This window comes from Saccoglossus kowalevskii, chromosome 6 (assembly GCF_978046115.1).
Source record: "Saccoglossus kowalevskii chromosome 6, keSacKowa6.1, whole genome shotgun sequence".
Classification (NCBI taxonomy): Eukaryota; Metazoa; Hemichordata; class Enteropneusta; family Harrimaniidae; genus Saccoglossus; species Saccoglossus kowalevskii.
Genome location: NC_140646.1, coordinates 27,278,624 through 27,302,640, shown reverse-complemented (window position 1 = coordinate 27,302,640; position 24,017 = coordinate 27,278,624). Strand labels below are relative to the sequence as shown.

At 34.1% G+C, this 24,017-nt stretch overlaps 1 protein-coding gene across 1 annotated transcript; it reads left to right on the top strand.

The window, feature by feature from the left end:
- The first annotated feature begins 267 nt into the window (after positions 1–267).
- On the top strand, positions 268–23,624 carry LOC102805866 (receptor-interacting serine/threonine-protein kinase 1-like). The gene is made up of 10 exons (XM_085500286.1): positions 268–397; positions 8,084–8,284; positions 11,125–11,419; positions 12,396–12,547; positions 13,650–13,699; positions 16,806–16,955; positions 18,465–18,556; positions 19,617–19,755; positions 20,011–20,142; positions 20,560–23,624. Exons 2-10 carry the CDS (start codon positions 8,127–8,129, stop codon positions 20,823–20,825), a joined length of 1,434 nt encoding a protein of 477 aa, XP_085356412.1. The 5' UTR covers positions 268–397; positions 8,084–8,126; the 3' UTR covers positions 20,826–23,624.
- Positions 23,625–24,017: the final 393 nt, after the last annotated feature.

Genomic DNA, 24,017 nt, shown 5'->3' with positions numbered 1-24,017 from the left:
CCAAACAATGTATTTTACACGCGTTGTATCATACGTCGCTATGAGTCCCATATCGAACAATACGCGGTGCGACGACTGTGGCCTTTAAAGTAAATATGTAAAAATGAAATAACAATCTATCGGTACTTTAAATTTATTATTGAAGCCCAGCAAACTGGTAGTATTCGCAAATAACGACACTAAAACATGCATCCTATTTATTTCAAGCAGATGCGAGACGCGCGCCCTCTATATGTACTGTAAAACTACATGAATCACGCCCCCTATGAACCAAGTTTGCCGGTAATTTCTAGGGGATTTCCCGGTTAGTAGACTTCGATGGCTATCCTACCGCGACAGGCTAGTTGAGACAGTGCATGGAGACAAGTTTGTTGCTGTATATAATCAACGCAAAGAGGTAAGTCTCGCATTTGTTTTTGATTGACTCTCAATTATACTGCATGTCACTGATATGAATGTCAACTTTTCCGTGCGTAATTTGGCGTTAAAGCCCCGAATAGCGACTTTCAGTCCGAAACGAAACGAAACGGAACGTTTACGAAAATTTAGAAGGTACATTGTTAGCCTTAAGTCGGTTGGCATTCTTCTGCTGATCATTCGGCCCACAGTCCTGAGAATATAATAATATTTTATTGACACAACACTTTTATTTATTTACTTATTGACTCTTACACAATCCCCGGAGGGAGAGGAAATGGTCACAAGGTACAAGAAAAAAAATATAAAAACAATATACTAAATAACAAAATACAATCACTAAATTACTAAATAAATCACTAAAATACTAAAAAAAATATGAAATTACTAAAATGACAGCAGGCATTAAAACGCCGCTTCCTGACTTCAAAGCTTTTACTTATGAACTGTGCTACTGAGGTAGAAAGATACAGCAGTATGGTCTTAAAAAAAAAAAAAGGCGTAGAAAGTGCAAGATGAGAAGTTGTATAGACCAGGGATTCAACACTTATGTGAAGGGCTGTATCAGCGATTTAAGGGGCTGAACATAAGAATGTTGATACGTCTTACTATCCTAAATACCTTAACTGGCAGCGAAATTACAGAAGATTTCCGCTAGTGTGGATCAAATCAGCATTTTCCAACCAAACTCTATCCATAGAGAGAACAAATGTTGTTTCGTTTCTTCAACTAGGTTTTCTCAACGTTCTAGTGTTGTAGATTTATGTTTCGACCACGAGAAAGATATTTATGATTGATGGATGTTTTGGCTGATTATAATTATGAAAAAAACTGCAGAAAGGCTCTCCGCCATAACTTTGTAGTTGGGTGTCCAATCCCCGGTCTATAAGACTTCTCAGGACCGTGATCTCATTACTATGGAATACTTTATTTTTGCTGGAATGAATTTTCGCTGTAAAGGCTTTTTAGGCGTTTTGTATGGAATGTATTTCGCTGGAATATAGGAAAAAGAGTATATTCGCTGAATTTTATTTTCACGGAATCATCCCTTCAACGAAAATAGCGAAAATAAAGTATTCTACAGTAATTAGGATATAGATGCCTGAAAGCTTGGACCTGATGCTGAACTGATGCTGTTTGGGGTTTTAATTTATTGTTATTATGATATGCTATCAGCATTTTTTACATGTTTAATCCAAGATATTTCCTATTTTGGCTTGTTTTACACCTAAACTGTGACTGGTGCTCTGGCTGGTTTGCTACAATATCATGGCCCCAGAAGATGTACCGGTATGTATGTATCTGCATTACATACTCTACACGGAAATGCACTACATTAGAATATTTAGATGATTTTTCGTTACCAAATTTAACAGATTCCGGGCTAATATTGTATGTTTGTTAATTTCATAGCAATGAGATAAAACAATGTCCAAATATGGGCATACATGTTTATCTGAATCATAAAAAATCTAAATTGATACGACCAAAATTCTTGATTTCAATATAAAACGCAAAAATGTCCAAATCAATAATTTTGTAATACACACTAAAAAATTTTAATACGTTAGATGTTTCCAAACGACCTTAAACATAAACTATTAAACTCGTCATGAATAAGCTAATGAGCTGTACACTGTTTTCAATGCAAGAGTTAGTGCTTCGTCTTTAGAGACCTGAGGTGAATAACTAGACCTATATACCAATTTACCAGTATTAATTCTTTCCCTTCACACCCCCTCAAGAACAAAGGGTACGTAATTCAGAACATGTAATAAATTGCAGTTCTTAAAATCTTCATAAATATTTGTATATTTGTCTTTTTCTTCCTCTGTAGAAAATATATAATATACTGTTGTTGTATCTTTGACTTTGCCATGCATTTCTTGTACTTTATTCATAGAGTTAGGGTTACATAATCACCATGACCTTATTAGCTAATCACATTACGCCATCTTATGTTGTCATGAGCTGATCACGTGTTACACAATAAAAAGTGGCACTTCACAGCTAACCTACAACACGTTAACTCGTGTGTGTCTCCTTCTTTATTCTGATATTGAATTCTATATGAAATTATTTTCACTGATTTTTTTTAATTGAATGTAAAACATAGGATATGCATGTGTTCGCTGGACTTTATTTTCACTGAATCTTTCCTTCAGTGAAAATAGCGCAAATAAATTCCAAACAAAGATACAATTTTTTTGTACAATATAACATGTTTTAACTTGTCAGGTATGTCCATGTATTGTTTGTCAGTCATTGAGTAAATTCTTGCCTGGCTCTTTAATAACCTGGTTTTTTATTCACACAAGACAAGGGAAAATTAGTAGAATCATTCACAATGTGAAAAAAAGTTAGAAATACAATTTTTTTAAAAAAACAGCAGGACACGTATGATTTAAATAGGATCTAGCTAGTTAATATGGTTTATGTAATATTGCATTCAAAATTGCTTGAGATTTGGCGCTAGAATATGCTTCTAAACACTAAATCAAAGAATAGCATGATGCTTGTGTTTCAAATATGTTCTGGTTAAATAGGTTTAATAAGGTTTATAAAGTGGCACTACAGGTACATGTAATCCTGTTGGAACTTTATACATGTATAGTACACTTTATTGGTATTCCCAAAGTAACCTTACTTTAGGAATATTCAACAGACTTCGTCCTGTGCACTGGGATCTATATTTGCGTCCTTGCATACATGTATCAAGTGTGTCAGATGACGGGATTCAACATTTTCTACCTTTGACAGGCAAGGAATTGACTGACCTAGTATCTGACAATGATTCACAATGGACTAAGAACATTATATCAAATATTTTTTTTTTTAACTCCTCGTCTTTAAATACATTATGAAACTATTTCATCTAAGTCAGCACTCTCGCCAGAGGCTTTGAGCACGCAAGTCGCACTTAACCTAGTGTACGTGTTTCTACACAATGTTTACTCTGAAATATAGAATACACATAACTAATTTTATTGTAATTGTGAATCGAATTGTGTTGACATAATTATTGTGATTGATTCAAGAAGATTCATAAAACAACTCAAAATCTTGTGGGGGAAATGGATGTCACTATAGCGAGAAACCCTAACATGTACCCCTCCCCTTAAAGGCCCAATTCACTTGCCCCGGGCAAGTGTGAATTGGAGGTGTGGCTATTTTAATGCATGGTATTAAACACTTGCATAGCCTATGACGCATCCTGTTCCAGCGGTCCAACATCACGTGACTTTGATTGACAATAGTAATTATTCAAGCTTAGTCGCGCATCCCTTTCCCCGGTTCATGTTTTTTACTTTTATCCGCCAAAATCTCAGCTCGTACACTATTTATTGTCATAAATACTACACACAGTCACTGCTGTGATATTCATAGTCACATGCATCCACTTTGGCACGACATAATAGACATGTAAGTTCGAGAAAACGCGTTTTTACTGGAGCTTGGCTGGAGCTGTTTACTACAGCGTAACAAGCAAGGAAATAATCCCTATTGTTTAGGAGCGTATTTATAGTATACCTGGGCCTTTAAGGGAACTTAAAGGAATCTGGCCTTTTCTCATGAAATTTTCTATCTGAATCATAAAAAATCTAAATTGATACGACCAAAATTCTTGATTTCAATATAAAACGCAAAAATGTCCAAATCAATAATTTTGTAATACACACTAAAAAATTGTAATACGTTAGATGTTTCCAAACGACCTTAAACATAAACTATTAAACTCGTCATGAATAAGCTAATGAGCTGTACACTGTTTTCAATGCAAGAGTTAGTGCTTCGTCTTTAGAGACCTGAGGTGAATAACTAGACCTATATACCAATTTACCAGTATTAATTCTTTCCCTTCACACCCCCTCAAGAACAAAGGGTACGTAATTCAGAACATGTAATAAATTGCAGTTCTTAAAATCTTCATAAATATTTGTATATTTGTCTTTTTCTTCCTCTGTAGAAAATATATAATATACTGTTGTTGTATCTTTGACTTTGCCATGCATTTCTTGTACTTTATTCATAGAGTTAGGGTTACATAATCACCATGACCTTATTAGCTAATCACATTACGCCATCTTATGTTGTCATGAGCTGATCACGTGTTACACAATAAAAAGTGGCACTTCACAGCTAACCTACAACACGTTAACTCGTGTGTGTCTCCTTTATTCTGATATTGAATTCTATATGAAATTATTTTCACTGATTTTTTTAATTGAATGTAAAACATAGGATATGCATGTGTTCGCTGGATTTTATTTTCACTGAATCTTTCCTTCAGTGAAAATAGCGCAAATAAATTCCAAACAAAGATACAATTTTTTGTACAATATAACATGTTTTAACTTGTCAGGTATGTCCATGTATTGTTTGTCAGTCATTGAGTAAATTCTTGCCTGGCTCTTTAATAACCTTTTTATTCACACAAGGCAAGGGAAAATTAGTAGAATCATTCACAATGTGAAAAAAAGTTAGAAATACAATTTTTTTTTAAAAACAGCAGGACACGTATGATTTAAATAGGATCTAGCTGGTTAATATGGTTTATGTAATATTGCATTCAAAATTGCTTGAGATTTGGCGCTCGAGTATGCTTCTAAACACTAAATCAAAGAATAGCATGATGCTTGTGTTTCAAATATGTTCTGGTTAAATAGGTTTAATAAGGTTTATAAAGTGGCACTACAGGTACATGTAATCCTGTTGGAACTTTATACATGTATAGTACACTTTATTGGTATTCCCAAAGTAACCTTACTTTAGGAATATTCAACAGACTTCGTCCTGTGCACTGGGATCTATATTTGCGTCCTTGCATACATGTATCAAGTGTGTCAGATGACGGGATTCAACATTTTCTACCTTTGACAGGCAAGGAATTGACTGACCTAGTATCTGACAATGATTCACAATGGACTAAGAACATTATATCAAATATTTTTTTTTTTAACTCCTCGTCTTTAAATACATTATGAAACTATTTCATCTAAGTCAGCACTCTCGCCAGAGGCTTTGAGCACGCAAGTCGCACTTAACCTAGTGTACGTGTTTCTACACAATGTTTACTCTGAAATATAGAATACACATAACTAATTTTATTGTAATTGTGAATCGAATTGTGTTGACATAATTATTGTGATTGATTCAAGAAGATTCATAAAACAACTCAAAATCTTGTGGGGGAAATGGATGTCACTATAGCGAGAAACCCTAACATGTACCCCTCCCCTTAAAGGCCCAATTCACTTGCCCCGGGCAAGTGTGAATTGGAGGTGTGGCTATTTTAATGCATGGTATTAAACACTTGCATAGCCTATGACGCATCCTGTTCCAGCGGTCCAACATCACGTGACTTTGATTGACAATAGTAATTATTCAAGCTTAGTCGCGCATCCCTTTCCCCGGTTCATGTTTTTTACTTTTATCCGCCAAAATCTCAGCTCGTACACTATTTATTGTCATAAATACTACACACAGTCACTGCTGTGATATTCATAGTCACATGCATCCACTTTGGCACGACATAATAGACATGTAAGTTCGAGAAAACGCGTTTTTACTGGAGCTTGGCTGGAGCTGTTTACTACAGCGTAACAAGCAAGGAAATAATCCCTATTGTTTAGGAGCGTATTTATAGTATACCTGGGCCTTTAAGGGAACTTAAAGGAATCTGGCCTTTTCTCATGAAATTTTCTATCTGAATCATAAAAAATCTAAATTGATACGACCAAAATTCTTGATTTCAATATAAAACGCAAAAATGTCCAAATCAATAATTTTGTAATACACACTAAAAAATTGTAATACGTTAGATGTTTCCAAACGACCTTAAACATAAACTATTAAACTCGTCATGAATAAGCTAATGAGCTGTACACTGTTTTCAATGCAAGAGTTAGTGCTTCGTCTTTAGAGACCTGAGGTGAATAACTAGACCTATATACCAATTTACCAGTATTAATTCTTTCCCTTCACACCCCCTCAAGAACAAAGGGTACGTAATTCAGAACATGTAATAAATTGCAGTTCTTAAAATCTTCATAAATATTTGTATATTTGTCTTTTTCTTCCTCTGTAGAAAATATATAATATACTGTTGTTGTATCTTTGACTTTGCCATGCATTTCTTGTACTTTATTCATAGAGTTAGGGTTACATAATCACCATGACCTTATTAGCTAATCACATTACGCCATCTTATGTTGTCATGAGCTGATCACGTGTTACACAATAAAAAGTGGCACTTCACAGCTAACCTACAACACGTTAACTCGTGTGTGTCTCCTTTATTCTGATATTGAATTCTATATGAAATTATTTTCACTGATTTTTTTAATTGAATGTAAAACATAGGATATGCATGTGTTCGCTGGATTTTATTTTCACTGAATCTTTCCTTCAGTGAAAATAGCGCAAATAAATTCCAAACAAAGATACAATTTTTTTGTACAATATAACATGTTTTAACTTGTCAGGTATGTCCATGTATTGTTTGTCAGTCATTGAGTAAATTCTTGCCTGGCTCTTTAATAACCTTTTTATTCACACAAGGCAAGGGAAAATTAGTAGAATCATTCACAATGTGAAAAAAAGTTAGAAATACAATTTTTTTAAAAAAACAGCAGGACACGTATGATTTAAATAGGATCTAGCTAGTTAATATGGTTTATGTAATATTGCATTCAAAATTGCTTGAGATTTGGCGCTAGAATATGCTTCTAAACACTAAATCAAAGAATAGCATGATGCTTGTGTTTCAAATATGTTCTGGTTAAATAGGTTTAATAAGGTTTATAAAGTGGCACTACAGGTACATGTAATTCTGTTGGAACTTTATACATGTATAGTACACTTTATTGGTATTCCCAAAGTAACCTTACTTTAGGAATATTCAACAGACTTCGTCCTGTGCACTGGGATCTATATTTACGTCCTTGCATACACATATCAAGTGTGTCAGATTACGGGATTCAACATTTTCTACCTTTGACAGGCAAGGAATTGGCTGACCTAGTATCTGACAATGATTCACAATGGACTAAGAACATTATATCAAATATTTTTTTTTTAACTCCTCGGCTTTAAATACATTATGAAACTATTTCATCTAAGTCAGCACACTCGCCAGAGGCTTTGAGCACGCAAGTCGCACTGAACCTAGTGTACGCATTTCTACACAATGTTTACTCTGAAATATAGAATACACATAACTAATTTTATTGTAATTGTGAATCGAATTGTGTTGACATAATTATTGTGATTGATTCAAGAAGATTCATAAAACAACTCAAAATCTTGTGGGGGAAATGGATGTCGCTATAGCGAGAAACCCTAACATGTACCCCTCCCCTTAAGGGAACTTAAAGGAATCTGGCCTTTTCTCATGAAATTTTCTACCTAGGGGATAGGGACAGGTAGAGTGTGGATGACAAGGTATTTTTGTGTTTTCCACAGGGAAGGGTCAGGGTTTATATTAACTAGTGCACTAGCCTACCATGCTTCTTAGAATTTGGGTTCACTCAATAGAGGCAATAGAAACCAAAAATTGCATATTTAAAAGTTCCGAAGTTAAGTGTTCAGTTTCAGTGGCATGTACAGGTATTTTATGCATCTTTGTTTCTATCTTATTTAATTCTGAAATTGGTTCATATCCCAGTTTATATGATAGCACATAACTGGTCGACCATTATTGAGTGAATATGGCACAATCAAAGCTTATTCAAACGTGCAAAAGCAAAATTACCAACAAGAAGCGAATTGGTAGTGGTAGTTTTGGTGATGTGTATAAAGTGAGTCATACCGATTGGGGTGAAGTTGCTTTGAAAGAGATGAAGAACTTTGAAAAAGCCACTGATAGGTAGGTGTTTCCATGCTACTAAAATAACGGCACCTAATCACACGATGATGAACATGTTTAGTGTGTATATCACTGCTGGTACAGGTGTGATATGGTATTCGTGATATTTGTTTAATGATATCAGAATTTGAGACTGCATAGATATAACAATTAACACGTACGACTCTTACTGAAATTTAATTTTATAATATTGAAAATTATTGACACTTTTATCTTTCATATGTAATCAGAATAAAATATCTTAATACATATGTAATGTACATGTATATGTACATCCCTATGTAGGGCTTGAATGTTTAGAAATTTAGAAGGGTCTTATTTTTGAGGTCAAAATTGATAAAATTGCATTATAAGAATAACATTAGAGGGATGTTGATGCCTCTGTGATGTTCATGCAAGTCTTGTCTATGACAGCCCACTTTGATTTTGAAACACTGATGTGAAGCCATCAATAGTGATTGAACCATTTTATATGGATTTTAATTAGCCCCTTGGTCAGATTTAATTTTTAACTACATGTATTTTTGTCTGTTATAGCTTAATTCACTGACTGCTTTCTTCCCTGACCTTATTAAGCTAACTACATGTATTTATGTGTTAACAACATATCTGTTATAGGTTAATTCACCGACTGCTTTCTTCCCTGACCTTATTAAGCTAACTACATGTATTTATGTGTTAACAACATATCTGTTATAGCTTAATTCACTGACTGCTTTCTTCCCTGACCTTAGTAAGCTAACTACATGTATTTATGTGTTAACAACATATCTGTTATAGCTTAATTCACTGACTGCTTTCTTCCCTGACCTTATTAAGCTAACTACATGTATTTATGTGTTAACAACATATCTGTTATAGCTTAATTCACTGACTGCTTTCTTCCCTGGCCTTATTAAGCTAACTACATGTATTTATGTGTTAACAACATATCTGTTATAGCTTAATTCACTGACTGCTTTCTTCCCTGACCTTATTAAGCTAACTACATGTATTTATGTGTTAACAACATATCTGTTATAGCTTAATTCACTGACTGCTTTCTTCCCTGACCTTAGTAAGCTAACTACATGTATTTATGTGTTAACAACATATCTGTTATAGCTTAATTCACTGACTGCTTTCTTCCCTGACCTTAGTAAGCTAACTACATGTATTTATGTGTTAACAACATATCTGTTATAGCTTAATTCACTGACTGCTTTCTTCCCTGACCTTAGTAAGCTAACTACATGTATTTATGTGTTAACAACATATCTGTTATAGCTTAATTCACTGACTGCTTTCTTCCCTGACCTTATTAAGCTAACTACATGTATTTATGTGTTAACAACATATCTGTTATAGCTTAATTCACTGACTGCTTTCTTCCCTGACCTTATTAAGCTAACTACATGTATTTATGTGTTAACAACATATCTGTTATAGCTTAATTCACTGACTGCTTTTTTCCCTGACCTTAGTAAGCTAACTACATGTATTTATGTGTTAACAACATATCTGTTATAGCTTAATTCACTGACTGCTTTCTTCCCTGACCTTATTAAGCTAACTACATGTATTTATGTGTTAACAACATATCTGTTATAGCTTAATTCACTGACTGCTTTCTTCCCTGACCTTAGTAAGCTAACTACATGTATTTATGTGTTAACAACATATCTGTTATAGCTTAATTCACTGACTGCTTTCTTCCCTGACCTTAGTAAGCTAACTACATGTATTTATGTGTTAACAACATATCTGTTATAGCTTAATTCACTGACTGCTTTCTTCCCTGACCTTAGTAAGCTAACTACATGTATTTATGTGTTAACAACATATCTGTTATAGCTTAATTCACTGACTGCTTTCTTCCCTGACCTTATTAAGCTAACTACATGTATTTATGTGTTAACAACATATCTGTTATAGCTTAATTCACTGACTGCTTTCTTCCCTGACCTTAGTAAGCTAACTACATGTATTTATGTGTTAACAACATATCTGTTATAGCTTAATTCACTGACTGCTTTCTTCCCTGACCTTAGTAAGCTAACTACATGTATTTATGTGTTAACAACATATCTGTTATAGCTTAATTCACTGACTGCTTTCTTCCCTGACCTTATTAAGCTAACTACATGTATTTATGTGTTAACAACATATCTGTTATAGCTTAATTCACTGACTGCTTTCTTCCCTGACCTTAGTAAGCTAACTACATGTATTTATGTGTTAACAACATATCTGTTATAGCTTAATTCACTGACTGCTTTCTTTCCTGACCTTAGTAAGCTAACTACATGTATTTATGTGTTAACAACATATCTGTTATAGCTTAATTCACTGACTGCTTTCTTCCCTGACCTTATTAAGCTAACTACATGTATTTATGTGTTAACAACATATCTGTTATAGCTTAATTCACTGACTGCTTTCTTCCCTGACCTTAGTAAGCTAACTACATGTATTTATGTGTTAACAACATATCTGTTATAGCTTAATTCACTGACTGCTTTCTTCCCTGACCTTATTAAGCTAACTACATGTATTTATGTGTTAACAACATATCTGTTATAGCTTAATTCACTGACTGCTTTCTTCCCTGACCTTAGTAAGCTAACTACATGTATTTATGTGTTAACAACATATCTGTTATAGCTTAATTCACTGACTGCTTTCTTTCCTGACCTTAGTAAGCTAACTACATGTATTTATGTGTTAACAACATATCTTTTATAGCTTAATTCACTGACTGCTTTCTTCCCTGACCTTATTAAGCTGACAACTTTAAGAATGTTAACCTACATGTATGCATGTTGCTAATGCCTATAAATTTGTCATCATTGGTTTTCCAGGGACAAACGGTCACTTGAAAAAGAAGCCACTTTATTATCTTCTTTACGTTGCAAGCATATAGTTTTACACTACGGCATTATCAAGGAACCTTGCAGTTTTGGCTTAGTAATGGAATTGATGCATCATGGATCTGTGAAGCAATTCCTAGAAAATTATGATGTTGCATGGGCAATGAAAGTCGACATGGTGCACAGCATTATACTCGGGATGAACTATCTCCACACCACAGCAGAAATTGTACATAGAGACTTGAAAATTGAAAATGTGCTTGTTAATAGACGTTTCCAAACAAAGGTCAGTTAATGTGCAAATGTAATAGCAATAATTTAAATAAATTGAAATTCAGAATATTTTAAATCTTAGGTCACTCCCAAAATATCAATGAGAACATGGAAATGAAAGCAGAAAAAGCTAAAAATATAACAAAATAATTTGTGTACTGTTCTCTATTAGTATCCAGCCATTTGGTGTAATTTATCTGGTATGTGCTTCGGAGCATATGGTCAAGACAGTTTATATTTAGTTCATATTTGTACTAGACGCTTCACTAGGTCAACAGGAGAGCGAGTCACAACAACTTTCATTGTGGTCCTAAGGAGTCAGTGACTTTTATTAGGGTTCTAGGGAGTCACAATGACTTTCACCAGGGTCCTAAGGAGTCGGTGGCTTTCACTGGGGTTCTAAGGATTCCGTAACTTTCACTGCAGTCCGAAGTACATTGTAGTCACAGTAACTTTCACTAGGTCCTAAAGATTTGCAGTGACTTTCACTGGTGTCCCAAGGAGTCAGTGACTTTAACTTACTATAAAATACTTTATTTTAGCTGGAATTAATTTTTGCTGAAAAAACTGTTTGGGTGTCTTGTGTGGATTTATTTTCACTGATTTTTTGACATGATGAATGTAAAACATAGAATAAGGTTTATTCCATACACTTAATTTACACTGAAGATAAATTCTGAACGAAAACAGTAAAGTATTTTACAGTAGGTTTTAAGGAGTCACAGTGATGTTCACCCGAGTTCTAAAGTGTCACAATAACTTTCACTTGGCTCCTAGGGAGTCACAGTGAATTTCATTTGAATCATTGGGAGTCGCAGTGAATTTTGCTAGGGTCCTAGGGAGTCAGTGACTTCACAAAATTTCATCATCAGGAAAGCCTTCTATCAAATCATGAAAACAGTGATGAAAATTAAACGGTATATACACTTACAAAACTATTTGGCGTGCATTATAGAAAACAGTAAGTCCTTTTATCTATGGAATTACAGGTGTCTGATTTTGGTTTGGCCATATGGAATAGATGTTCTACGCGATATCGCAAAAAATCGTCATATGAACTAATTGGCACTATAAGTCATATAGCACCAGAGAGTCTGGAAGATATCAACAAAAAACCGACTTATGAGTTTGATGTTTACAGGTAATAAATCCTCTTATCATATGAGCAACCGTGATATCCTATTTTTCAGTTGGGTCAATATTTTGATTATTCAATCTACAATAATTTGACTTAGTGTTGTTTTTTAACCCTGGTATTTGTTTATTTGACCTGGAGTCAACAAATAACAATGGCACATACAATGGCACATGCTGAATCCAGAGATATCGTAAAAAATTTTTGTGTGTAGTATTGCCAGTGTTGGTTACTTTGTGGTTTGACTGATATTGACAATTAACCTATTCTGTCTCGTGCTATTTTACTTTGTTTTTGGCAAAGAGCCAATTAATGCTCAAAGTCAGTTGACACCTTGTTTATTTTAGACTGCCCCATGACAACAATCATTGGTATATGCCATTCCCAAATGTGACTATAATTATGTGCACGTTAATTGTTCAATGTAACATTATAGGTTCAAATATAAGTTCAAAAATATTGAAAATGCACTAGTTTTAGATGTATTTCAAGGCAATCATGCATCATAGTAAAATTACCATCCAGATTGCTTTGATATGTTATATGTAGGTGGACCCCCCTATCAGATCATTTCGTGATGATATTATTAAATTTCTATTTTTAGTAAATATTTATGTCATTTTTGGTGAAAAACTATAATACTTTCCACTTCTTTTTGAAAAACTATCAGCCAGATTGCTTTGATATTTAAGGTGTACATTATTTTTGTGCCTGAACAGTTTGAGGATATTAGGTTGGTTGGAATGTTTTTAACAACCAGAATCAACTTTTTTGTGGGTTAATTGTGTTTTGTCTTATGGGTGTGTATTGCTTGATATGGCTACCACAATGTTCTTGTTGGAAAGTGGAGCTATTTCAACCATCAAGTCTCGTGTTTGGTTTATCTCTCTTCCAGTCATTCACAATAGCGGTATTTATATATATATATATATATATCAATATAATATAATCGTTTCTAGCATTCTCATCTGATTTAGATATCAATGAGATTTTTATGACCCTAGTTGACCTTGACATAATTAATTCGCCATTGATTTGATCAATATATCAATAAGTCATTTATATCCTGCAGAAGAAATAAATCATTGTGTGACTGTTTTTTTTATAGTTTTGGAATAACTTTGTGGGAATTTATTACCATGGAAGTACCATTTGAAAGTAAGTATTACATAACCAGATAGATGATTTGAGAGGTAAATAGGGTGTTCAATAACACATGTGTGTAGCAGCCTCTTTAGTATCTGTATCAATGCAAACTACAAATGTTATATGCAAAATAAACATAGTTAAACTACATATGGCTTACCCTGTATATGTAAGGGTGGGCAGATCATAGCATAGGATCAAGAGATGAACTACAAGGGGTAGAGAAGTTCACAACAGTTGGTCGGAAGATCACAGTATAGAGTGAGGAATGTCATTTTTGTATCACCTAATTAGAGTATAGAAAAAAATGTTACTTATAATGATTCTTTTTTTGAAAATTTAAAGGAATTCAAAAGCAGGCTTACAATTATGAACAGCAAGACAGAAACAAAATCAACACTAATGTAAATAATTTATTTATCATGACCAATCAACCTGATAAGATTAGTTAAATTCATAGAAATCATGACTGCACATCCCTTCCTATTTTGATCAATGGTGTTACCCTACTTGATACCACCACGGTCAGAGAACAGTTCTTGTTATTAAATTCTTTGAAAATATTAGAAATTATTAAGTTATTGAACAAAACGTTAAAGGGCGCCCTCTACTGATAAGCAAAACAAATAATTTGAAAAAAAAAATCACATGAAAATATATAATTCTTCATTCGAAAAAAAGAGGAAAATAAAGAAGTAAAAAAAAAAAATTAACTTTTATCTTCCACTTGCAAAGCAATGACACTATATACTGGTACACTTTTTGGAAGATCAAATCTATACAGGCCAACTATATCAACAGATTAACCATATATATATATATAAGTTTGATAGTGATCAGCTGAATATTATTGAAATTATATCCACAAAAACGTTTGCAGCAGCGACACTGGACGATGATGACACAGCAGCAGACAGACTTTTTGCCACTACCGTAGTTGTCAGAGTATAACAATCCCCCCCCCCCCCCCCGGGAACCGGCAAATTGACGAAAAATGGGGGGGTTTATAAACGAATAGAAGTTAAAACTTCTCCTGAGCGATAATTTATGCTAATTTATTCATAAAAAAATCATCTTGTGTACTATACTCGAGTGACTTCATCGACTAGCATAGTCCAAATTAACTTGAGGATCGACTGTTAAGCCCCGGGGGTCACTAATCACTCTTGGGTGCGTTTACTAAGTCAAACAGCATTTGATCCTGCGTTTCACTTGAATATTGGTCTGTACGTTTTGGGGTAATGAAAGTACCGGTATATTCTAAACGAAGTTTCAAATAAAAACTAACACAACTGCATTGCGTAGCAACAAATGATCACTGTCGTGCAATCTGGTCATGCTGCGTTTCACAATTGTTGATTATTACTCAGTAGAGATTATAATAACGTACAAAAATTAAATTGTTATGAAATGCAAATAAAATTCAACTTAGTTTCATCATAAGCAAATGATTCTGGTCGCATATAAATACTCGATGCTGTCGGGTATCCACCATGTTCTTTATCTTGCACAAGTTGACCTAATAGGTCAAATCGCTAATTAACCAATCAAAATGCTGGATGATACCAACGTGTTCAAATTACCGTAGCTCATTTAAATATGTTAATGTTATTGAACGCAACGCGGAAGAGATTTGCCGATGTTGTAGTATGATCTTTTGGCTTGCATTTTGATGGGAAAACGGCATGATTTTTTTTTTCAAATCAAAAAATAGTTGTTTTCAAAAGATAAACTGAGCATTAGAAGAATAATTTAATATTGTTTACAGTGATAGCAGCTCATTGACGAAATGAAGCTTACCCATTCACGCTAGTAACAATGAACACTCTCTTGAATAAAAACTTAAATAGACTATTTTAGGCGTCAGGAAAGATTGAAATTGAAATATTTAAAAAACAACTTTAAAAAACTGGCGAAAAATTAGATAAATGACTTGTTAGTCCTCGTTCGGACGAAGTCCGAAAACGGGGACTTATAATTCGGTCTCCGTCCGTGCGTCTGTGCGTCCGTTCGTCCGTCCGTGCGTCCGTCCGTCCGGAGTCGTATCTCAGAATCCCTTGGACCGATTCTGTTCATTCTTTGCATGTGCCTAGTACTTTATGTGGGACATATGCACATGCAGTGGTTTAGCGATTCGATTCAAAATGGCCGACTAGCAGCCATCTTGTTTTTTGAAAATGTTGTATTTTGGACATGCTTTGTCAGTTTTCATTCAAATTTAGTACATAGATTATACATGTTAGGATACATGTCCCCGACCGTCCGTGAGTTCCTGAGTCTGTCTGTCTGTCTGTCCGTCCGTCCGTCCGTCCGACTGTCCAGAGTCGTATTTCAGAATCCCGTGGACCGATTCCGTTCATTCTTTGCATGTGCCTAGTACCTTATATGGGACATATGCACATGCAGTGGTTCAGCGATTCGATTCAAAATGGCCGACTGGCAGCCATCTTGTTTTTTGAAAATGTTGTATTTTGGACATGCTTTGTCGGTTGTCATTCAAACTTGGTACATAGATTATACATGTTAGGATACATGTCCATGACGATTTATTTCGCAATTGGATCAAAGATAGTCGACTGGCAGGCATCTTGTTTTTGTTTTTTTATGCGGTATCTTGGACATGCTCTGTCAGTTTTCATTCAAATTTGGCACATACATGTACTTTATACATGTTAGGATGCATGTCCATGACAATTTGTTTCAAAATCTGGTCAAGGATGGCCGATTGACAGCCATCTGACTTTTTGGCCTTACTACTATATTTCCACAATTTATGTACCATTTTCATTCATATTTGGCACATACAATCATACATATCAGTGTGTTTCATAATCAGATCAAAGATGGCCGAATAACGGCTGTTTTTATTTTTGGCCATATTACTACTACAAGGAACACGTGTTTTGATGTAAATAAACAATCTGTTGTATACGCCACTTGGAACTCAAGTTTCAAGGACACGCTCGCGACAACCCCTCCGCTTTAATATGACGAGCACGAAGAGAACTTTCAAAAATTTAACGGGGACTGTCATTTTCAATGACTTGTTGTAATATGCTGTAAATTTGGAGGGGGGGGGGCTTATACTCAAGCAGGGGTTTATTTTTTTTTTATATAGATGCCCAAAATGAAGCACACATGAGCCAATGTGTTATTAATGGTCAAAGGCCCAGCTTAGACGAGGTTCCTGATGACTGTCCCAAGTTTTTACTCAAAATCATGAAAGATTGCTGGAATGGTATACCAAATGAAAGACCAACATTTTGCAGTAAGTGATATTGAGCCAGTCTGGTTGCGATTAATTTAACACTGCAATTGACATTTCAGCATGTTTTAAACACACATGTAACACTACCATAATGCATTTGGGGCTTTTGTAGATTCAGTTTGCTTCTAATGTTCTGCTGTTTGCTTTAATATTAACACATGCTTTTAGATAAATTAGAGGTATTTGTATGGTCAAAATATTTTCAGTTTCTTTTCGAACACACTTTCAAAACAGGGACTTGTGTTTTGACCTGCATGCATGCATTCTGTATGCGTGTATCTCGGACATGCCTGGTCCAATCACATTTACATCTTGGGTGATATATGCATTACTATTCATTTCATGATCTAATTCAAGATGAAACTTTGCAGGATGGTAATCTGCTGGATATGCACTGAAAATCCTAAGTACCGGTAGATCTTTTTCACAATTTTTATCATAAATTAGCCCTCCCAACAACAGAGACAGAACAATTGCGCATACTCAGAATAATTTAATTACTTTTAGATACTTTATTTTGCTTGCAACTAAATTGAAGGGATGATTCAGTTAAGGTAGCAACAGGAGGAATCCCATCGTTTAGTTGAAATGATCTGAGCAATTAAAATCAAAACATATTTATGGCAAACTATATATTTTCTGAAAGCTGAAATATTCAGAAATTTGATAATTCATGTTTTGCAAAGATTGTTTACATATGGGTCATGTGACTGGAGATTAACTGAACCCTGTCAAAATAACAAATCAAAAAGTTTTGCCTTGGTGATTCAACCATTTGATTGGGGGTTTTCAGAATAATTTCGCTGTGAAAGGTTAAAGTGTCGATGAACGTTTGTATGTGATTATTTTTTGAATAATTATCATAAATACTAATTATTTCTTTAAAAAATAGGTCACTAATGAAACTCAGGGGTCATAAACGAGAAATGGCAGCAAAATTCTCTGTTGACACTTTTTATTTTTTGATACCCTGACAACACTTGGTTTTAATTTCAAGAACTTACTGTGAAAGGAAGTACCGCCAACTTTTTCTTGAAAAGTTCAAAATAGTGCAGATGTGTGAACTGAGAAAACAACAATTTTTCCTAATTGTTCTTTGTAAAACAACACATTTTCGTCTTTTGTGAAATAGTGATATTTAGGATTGCGCAACCATTTGTCATGTTTTTTTTACTAAAATAAAATGCATGGAGGGTGAAATCAGCGAAAATCCGTGCTTGCGAATATCCATTGCACTGGCTCATCAACATGACGTCATATTCACTTCATTAATTCAAATGCTTTGTTATGCTGAACATGTTATCTCAATGGACTTTTCCGCAAACAGAGGGCGAGTCTTCCTACTCAAGTATATTTACTGATTATTTTAATCACAATCTAGTTTATTTGCAGATTAGGTGAACCAAACATTCAATATGTTTAAATTTAAATTATCAATATCGTTAGAATAACAAAGCATGTCCAAACTTTTTCAAAAAATTTTGAGTACAAATTTTATTTCATTTACAGAATTGAAAGAAATTGTGGATAAAGAGATTTTGGAATATGAGAAGACAGGTGAAGTTTCAAAAGCAATGGAAGATTTACACAAACAAGCCAGGGTACAAATTATTTAAGGGCGGTGGTCGTTGTGTCACATGTGTGCGACATTTGTGTTGCTAAACATTGATTTCCCTACAATTAATGTGCTCTTCTAATGGAAATCATGAACACGAATTTTGACCTGGGCGCTACTTGTACTATTTTCCACTGGTGACTCCTTCAATACCTTTCAATCCCCAAAGAAATTACTTAATTAAAGCTTAGTAACGTATCAATTTGTGCTTGTCTACGCAAGTGACAGTCAAGGTCGCACATGCGTGGTGCGACGATCAACGCTCTTTAAGCTATATTAATTTAATTTAAGAAACTTATAATTTGTTGAATTTATGCTCATTTCAGTTTTCCCTGGATGTGGTTCACAAAATGGCAGTTGAAATCCGTTTGACCAATTACTAGTACAGTGATTTTGACATAAATATAATTTTGAAATGACCACTACTCTTGCGTAGTGCATCATACAAAAGAACCTCCCACATCTTGATTTGAATCTACCATACATTTATAAATATTTAGTTAACAACATCAATTAAAAATATGCAATGCTGTACATCTGTCATAAAGCAAATTACATCTTACGGCAGTCTGATTATTATCTTCCAAATATGGTAATTTCCCCCAGAGTGGTCTCGCATTTGCGAATAATTACACTTTTTCAGCGCCACTGTCGACTTTGTCAATCGGAGCTTATCATACAAGTGATTGTCAGTCGTCGGCTGCATCTACTTTTTACTCTTTTGGCTTCTTCTTAAAAACTACAAGTCTGATTACTTTGATACTTGTTGCATATTTACACATTCATTTTTAACGTTAAAAAATGCAAGTCTGGGATTTGGTGGATTTGATGTCACCCTATTATGCTGAAAAACATGAAACGTGAAAAACCTTATGACCCAGATATCTTGCGAATACTATAATTTTGGCATTGGATATATGTAATTTTGTTACAATAATACTTCATACATCAAAGGCTCCTTCAAACAAACTATATCAGGTGATAACAATTGTTATCTCTAAAAAATGTACAAAGAAATAAAGTAATACATACATATATCATTTCAGGAGAAGACCCGAGGAAGTCAACCAGAGGAACCAGAGGAAGCGAGCTCAGTAGATCAAATCACTTCCGGAATGTCAGGAGTACAAGTTGATGATGATATTGCTACAGATTCTGACCCAATAAATCCATCTGACAATGGAGGTATGTATTTATAGACAGATTTATGATCACATTTGTGTTTAATTAAGAGCTCAATTTATGGTTCAAAACAAAGCAGAAGAAAATGAAAATACGCTCAACTTTTATTTAAAAAAATAAAAGTCTGCACACTATACTATCTATTGTATGTTGTATCATAGAACTGTTCATTGTTGTTGTTCAAATGTTATATAAATAATTAAATAGTTAGTCAGAGATATCAGTATTGATGTTGTGTATATGTGATTATTACTTTAGATAATCATGAGCGAGACCACAGACAACTATCGTCCATTGTAACAAGTTCCCTACAGGAAACACACGAATCACAGGAGGAAGTGTCATCAGCGACATCACCAAAAAAATCTTTAAAAAAGTATGAACCACAATGTGAGTATATCCATATCTCAAATCCTTGTAGAATATATTAAACAAGTATTGACGCAATGCACAGTCCTCATTATGCATTTAATGCATCACTGAGTAGCAATCCCCAGAGGGTGTCTGTTCTTGGCTACTTCGGCATACGATCACTTTTTGCAGGTAATGTACTGTAATGGGCTGAGCATACTTGGTTGAATGTAATGTGCAACCAAAATCTAGTATGTAAAGTCATTATACTGAGTTTAAACAAAATCATGCAAATCATCTTAACTGTTATTAAAACGACAAGATTTCACCCTTTTCTGGAAGCATAATGTTTAAAAACTATAATATTAAATCTTGAAATAAAAAATAACATGATTAAATATTCATCTAAAAAACTTTGATTTACTAAACTTTTGTTTTTTTTTTGTTTATTTTTAGATCCAGAGAAAATTGTGACAGATAGATTACTGTTGGATGTTTCTGTGAAAATACAAGGAGAATGGAAAATAGTAGCGGGATACCTAGGAATACCACAACATGAGATTAATGGGATTGCAATTGATAATGCTAGTTATGGCGCCCAGGAACAGGCATGTCAGATGTTGAATAAGTGGCATCAGCGTAATGGTGGAGAAGCCACACACAAAGCTCTTGCCAAAGCCTTGAATAAAGCCGAAAGAAATGACATTGTTAAAATGCTGTAAATATAATGGTGTAATAGAAAGATTATTCTTATTGTGTGGAATATCATTCTAACTGGACAGTCGAGATACAGCAATGGACATTTGTACCCTCCCCACCCCAGGAAAAGTGTGCAGTAAATAATTCATTCATACATAATTGTCACTTTATTAGGGCTTAGTGTTTTCCATGAAAGGAAACGAAATTCTAACCCTAACCCTAGCTCTAACCTTAAATTTTGAACGACTTCAAACATCGCCACGTAACAGAAATAAATTTGTCGAAAATATTTAGTTTCCACCTCTTTTCCGCCTACTTTGCAGCTCGATTCATTTGTGCTGACATGACGTGACAGCCATTTTGGAATTGTCGAACACTGATGGCGCTATTCATTTCGTGTTTCACAGTGTGAAATTTTCTCAGATATTATTAGGCCAATGAAAAAAAATGCGGGTTAGGGTTTCGTTTCGTTTCGTTTCATGAAAAAGACTAAGCCCTTTATTCGTTACTGGTGATTACCTAATAAGAGATTACCACTATAAATCACTTTATGGTTGATACTTACCTCTAGTTTGACATTTTTAGCCCATGACATCACTCATATCATGGAAGGTAGTAGGGGAGGAGAGAGAGAGAGAGAGAGAGAGGACACTCTTGATCTCCCTGTTTCATGATCATTTCGATTTATTTACTTGGTAAACATTCCTGTAATGTGATTAAGTGTATAATTAGCATTCAGGCCAGATCCTTTTAAAATTAAGATAGTCCATCCAATGTTTCCATGATACTACCAGGGTCCTAGCACCTTATTTCATACTAGTAGCTGCAAACATTCCAAATGGGCATGCAATACCTGTACTTCACTTTCTCCTCTGCTGGGAAGTTTATTTTGAAGTATAGTAGTAATGAAAAGTTTATAAAAGCTATTTACAGAAATTCAACAAGCATAAAAATTGATAATTCCCATAATTATACTTACAGTGATATCAGTAAAGCTGTAGATGACTTCAGTGATGTTTTAACTAATGCTGCTAAATCATGTTAATCCCAGAGATAAATAGGAAGAAAATCTAGACATACAAAATTGTTATGATCAATATGTTAATGAAATGAGAAAGAAAGAAATTAGTTGCTCACATTTATACGTTAGATTTCTGAAAGATAACCTAATTATGCAAGAACGATATAGAATTGATCAAAGTTAAAATAAGTTAAGTTGAAACTAAATTGTGTGACAAAATTATGTCACTTGAACAGTCAGATCCAAAATTATTTTGGAATTTATTAGATCAACTTAATGTGGAAAGTAATTCACATAATATTGACAGTATTGGTGTAGATCATTTTTAATCATTTCTAGGGTCTAAATAGACATGCTAATGAAGGAGTCTGTTGAAAATGAAATTAGTTATTGGAGAGTAATCAAATGCTTGATCATGATTATACTAACAAGGAAATTTTGATCCACATCAAATTGTTATAATCAGGTGAAGCAAGTTTCTATCTGTACTTTTGATGCCTTGACTAAGCTTTTTAATCTAGATTTCCTTCTCAACAGAATTCTAGTTTAACTATTCCAATTTTCAAATCTGGTAGTTCACAAGATACCAATAACTATGGAGGTATTGACATTTCTATCTGTTTTTGCAGACTGGCTAAATATTTGACTGAAAGTAATCAGGTTGTAGACAATCATTTTGGTTTTAAAAGTATCATCGAACCACTGATAATATTTTTACTGTGAAGTCTTTAATAACTAAATATGTTATTAGTAAATTAAATAAATCTGGAAAAAACCTTTTCCATGCTTTATTGACCTTTCCGAGGCATGTGATTCAGTTTGGAGGGATGGTCTGTTGTACAAAACTATTGAAGTTAAATAAATGTGTATGAATACAGGGATGTACCCTCGGCCCTCAATTGCTCAATATCCCTTTTGGTCCGGTTGCATGAAACAGCTTGAAGTTTAAACTGTATTTTATATGCAGATGATCTGTTACTTTTGTCAACTAGTCATGGAGGGCTGCAGAATGGCATTGATGATTGCTTTAAGCACAAGTTATGGTCTGATAATCTTGAGACTGAGAAGCTACAAACTTCAAATACAGCATGCGGAAGTGAATTGGGTTGTTATCCACTTATTTTGGATATATGTAAAGCAAGTATCAAATATTATAATAGGCTTGATTGTGAAATATCAAATACACTACTAGCTTCAGCTTTTGACGAATGTAAAAGTAATTTTTGTGATCCATGGTTTGCATTACGAATGACTAACTAAAATAACTGACATCGACTTAGATGACACTGAAACTCTTTCGAGAGGTTCTCCAAAACATTTCTCTTGATCACTGGAAACAAGTTCTTAATATACTAGTAAAAAATATACTTGATACTTGCAGCTTTATTTATGTGCCAGTGATGGACAATCTTTCCGATAAGGGGTTATTTATTTCTGTGTGTTTTAATAATAATGACAATTTTATTTCTAGCATATTAGCCAATTTTTGTTTTTTCTTATCTTGTTTTTCTTATCTTGTTTTTCTTGTTTTGTTTGGAGTGACAGCACAGCTAAAATAATTTTATCAACTAGCTCTGTATCTTTCAAAAGCTTCCAATTGACGAGATGAATATGAACACAGCTAAATTTAGTGTTGTATGTTTACAATGTTGTATTGTTACAAAAACTGCTATGTATTTTTCTATTACATTGTATATACTATTTGTACAATGAACTGAGGCTCTGTAGTGAAATTATAATAAACAAATAACAAATCATGTTATATGTTCCAAATAAAATATCCTATTTCACATGAACACAACTTATAAAAGTCAGTTTGTTACGAAGGGACTTAAAACGAAGAAAGCAATAAAAGCAAATGATCAAGTTGAAATACCCAGAAGACCTATAAATAGCAACTAGGCCACTGAAACGAAGCGCTCTTTTCGAGCAGAGAAACTACAATAAAAATGTTCGCACACAGAGGCAGGTCAATGTCATGGTAACCACAGACTCCATTGACAGTGACTCAGGATCACAAGAAACTGACCCCCCCCCCTCCCAGTAATTGGGATTTCATTTACAGGACTTTCGCGTTCACCCCTCGTTTACACAAGTTATATTTATTAGGAATTTTTCATTGGAATTACAACAAACTGCCAGCAAGTCTACATATACATAGAGGTTCTATAGTATATAATCGACTGTAATCCAC

What these genes read in the sequence shown, in the direction of transcription:
- LOC102805866 (XM_085500286.1), top strand. Translation starts at nt 8,127, where the DNA reads ATGGCACAATCAAAGCTTATTCAAACGTGCAAAAGCAAAATTACCAAC. An exon ending in TTTGAAAAAGCCACTGATAG is followed by an intron (nt 8,285 to 11,124) that starts GTAGGTGTTTCC and finishes TTGGTTTTCCAG; the next exon opens with GGACAAACGGTCACTTGAAA. An exon ending in ATAGACGTTTCCAAACAAAG is followed by an intron (nt 11,420 to 12,395) that starts GTCAGTTAATGT and finishes ATGGAATTACAG; the next exon opens with GTGTCTGATTTTGGTTTGGC.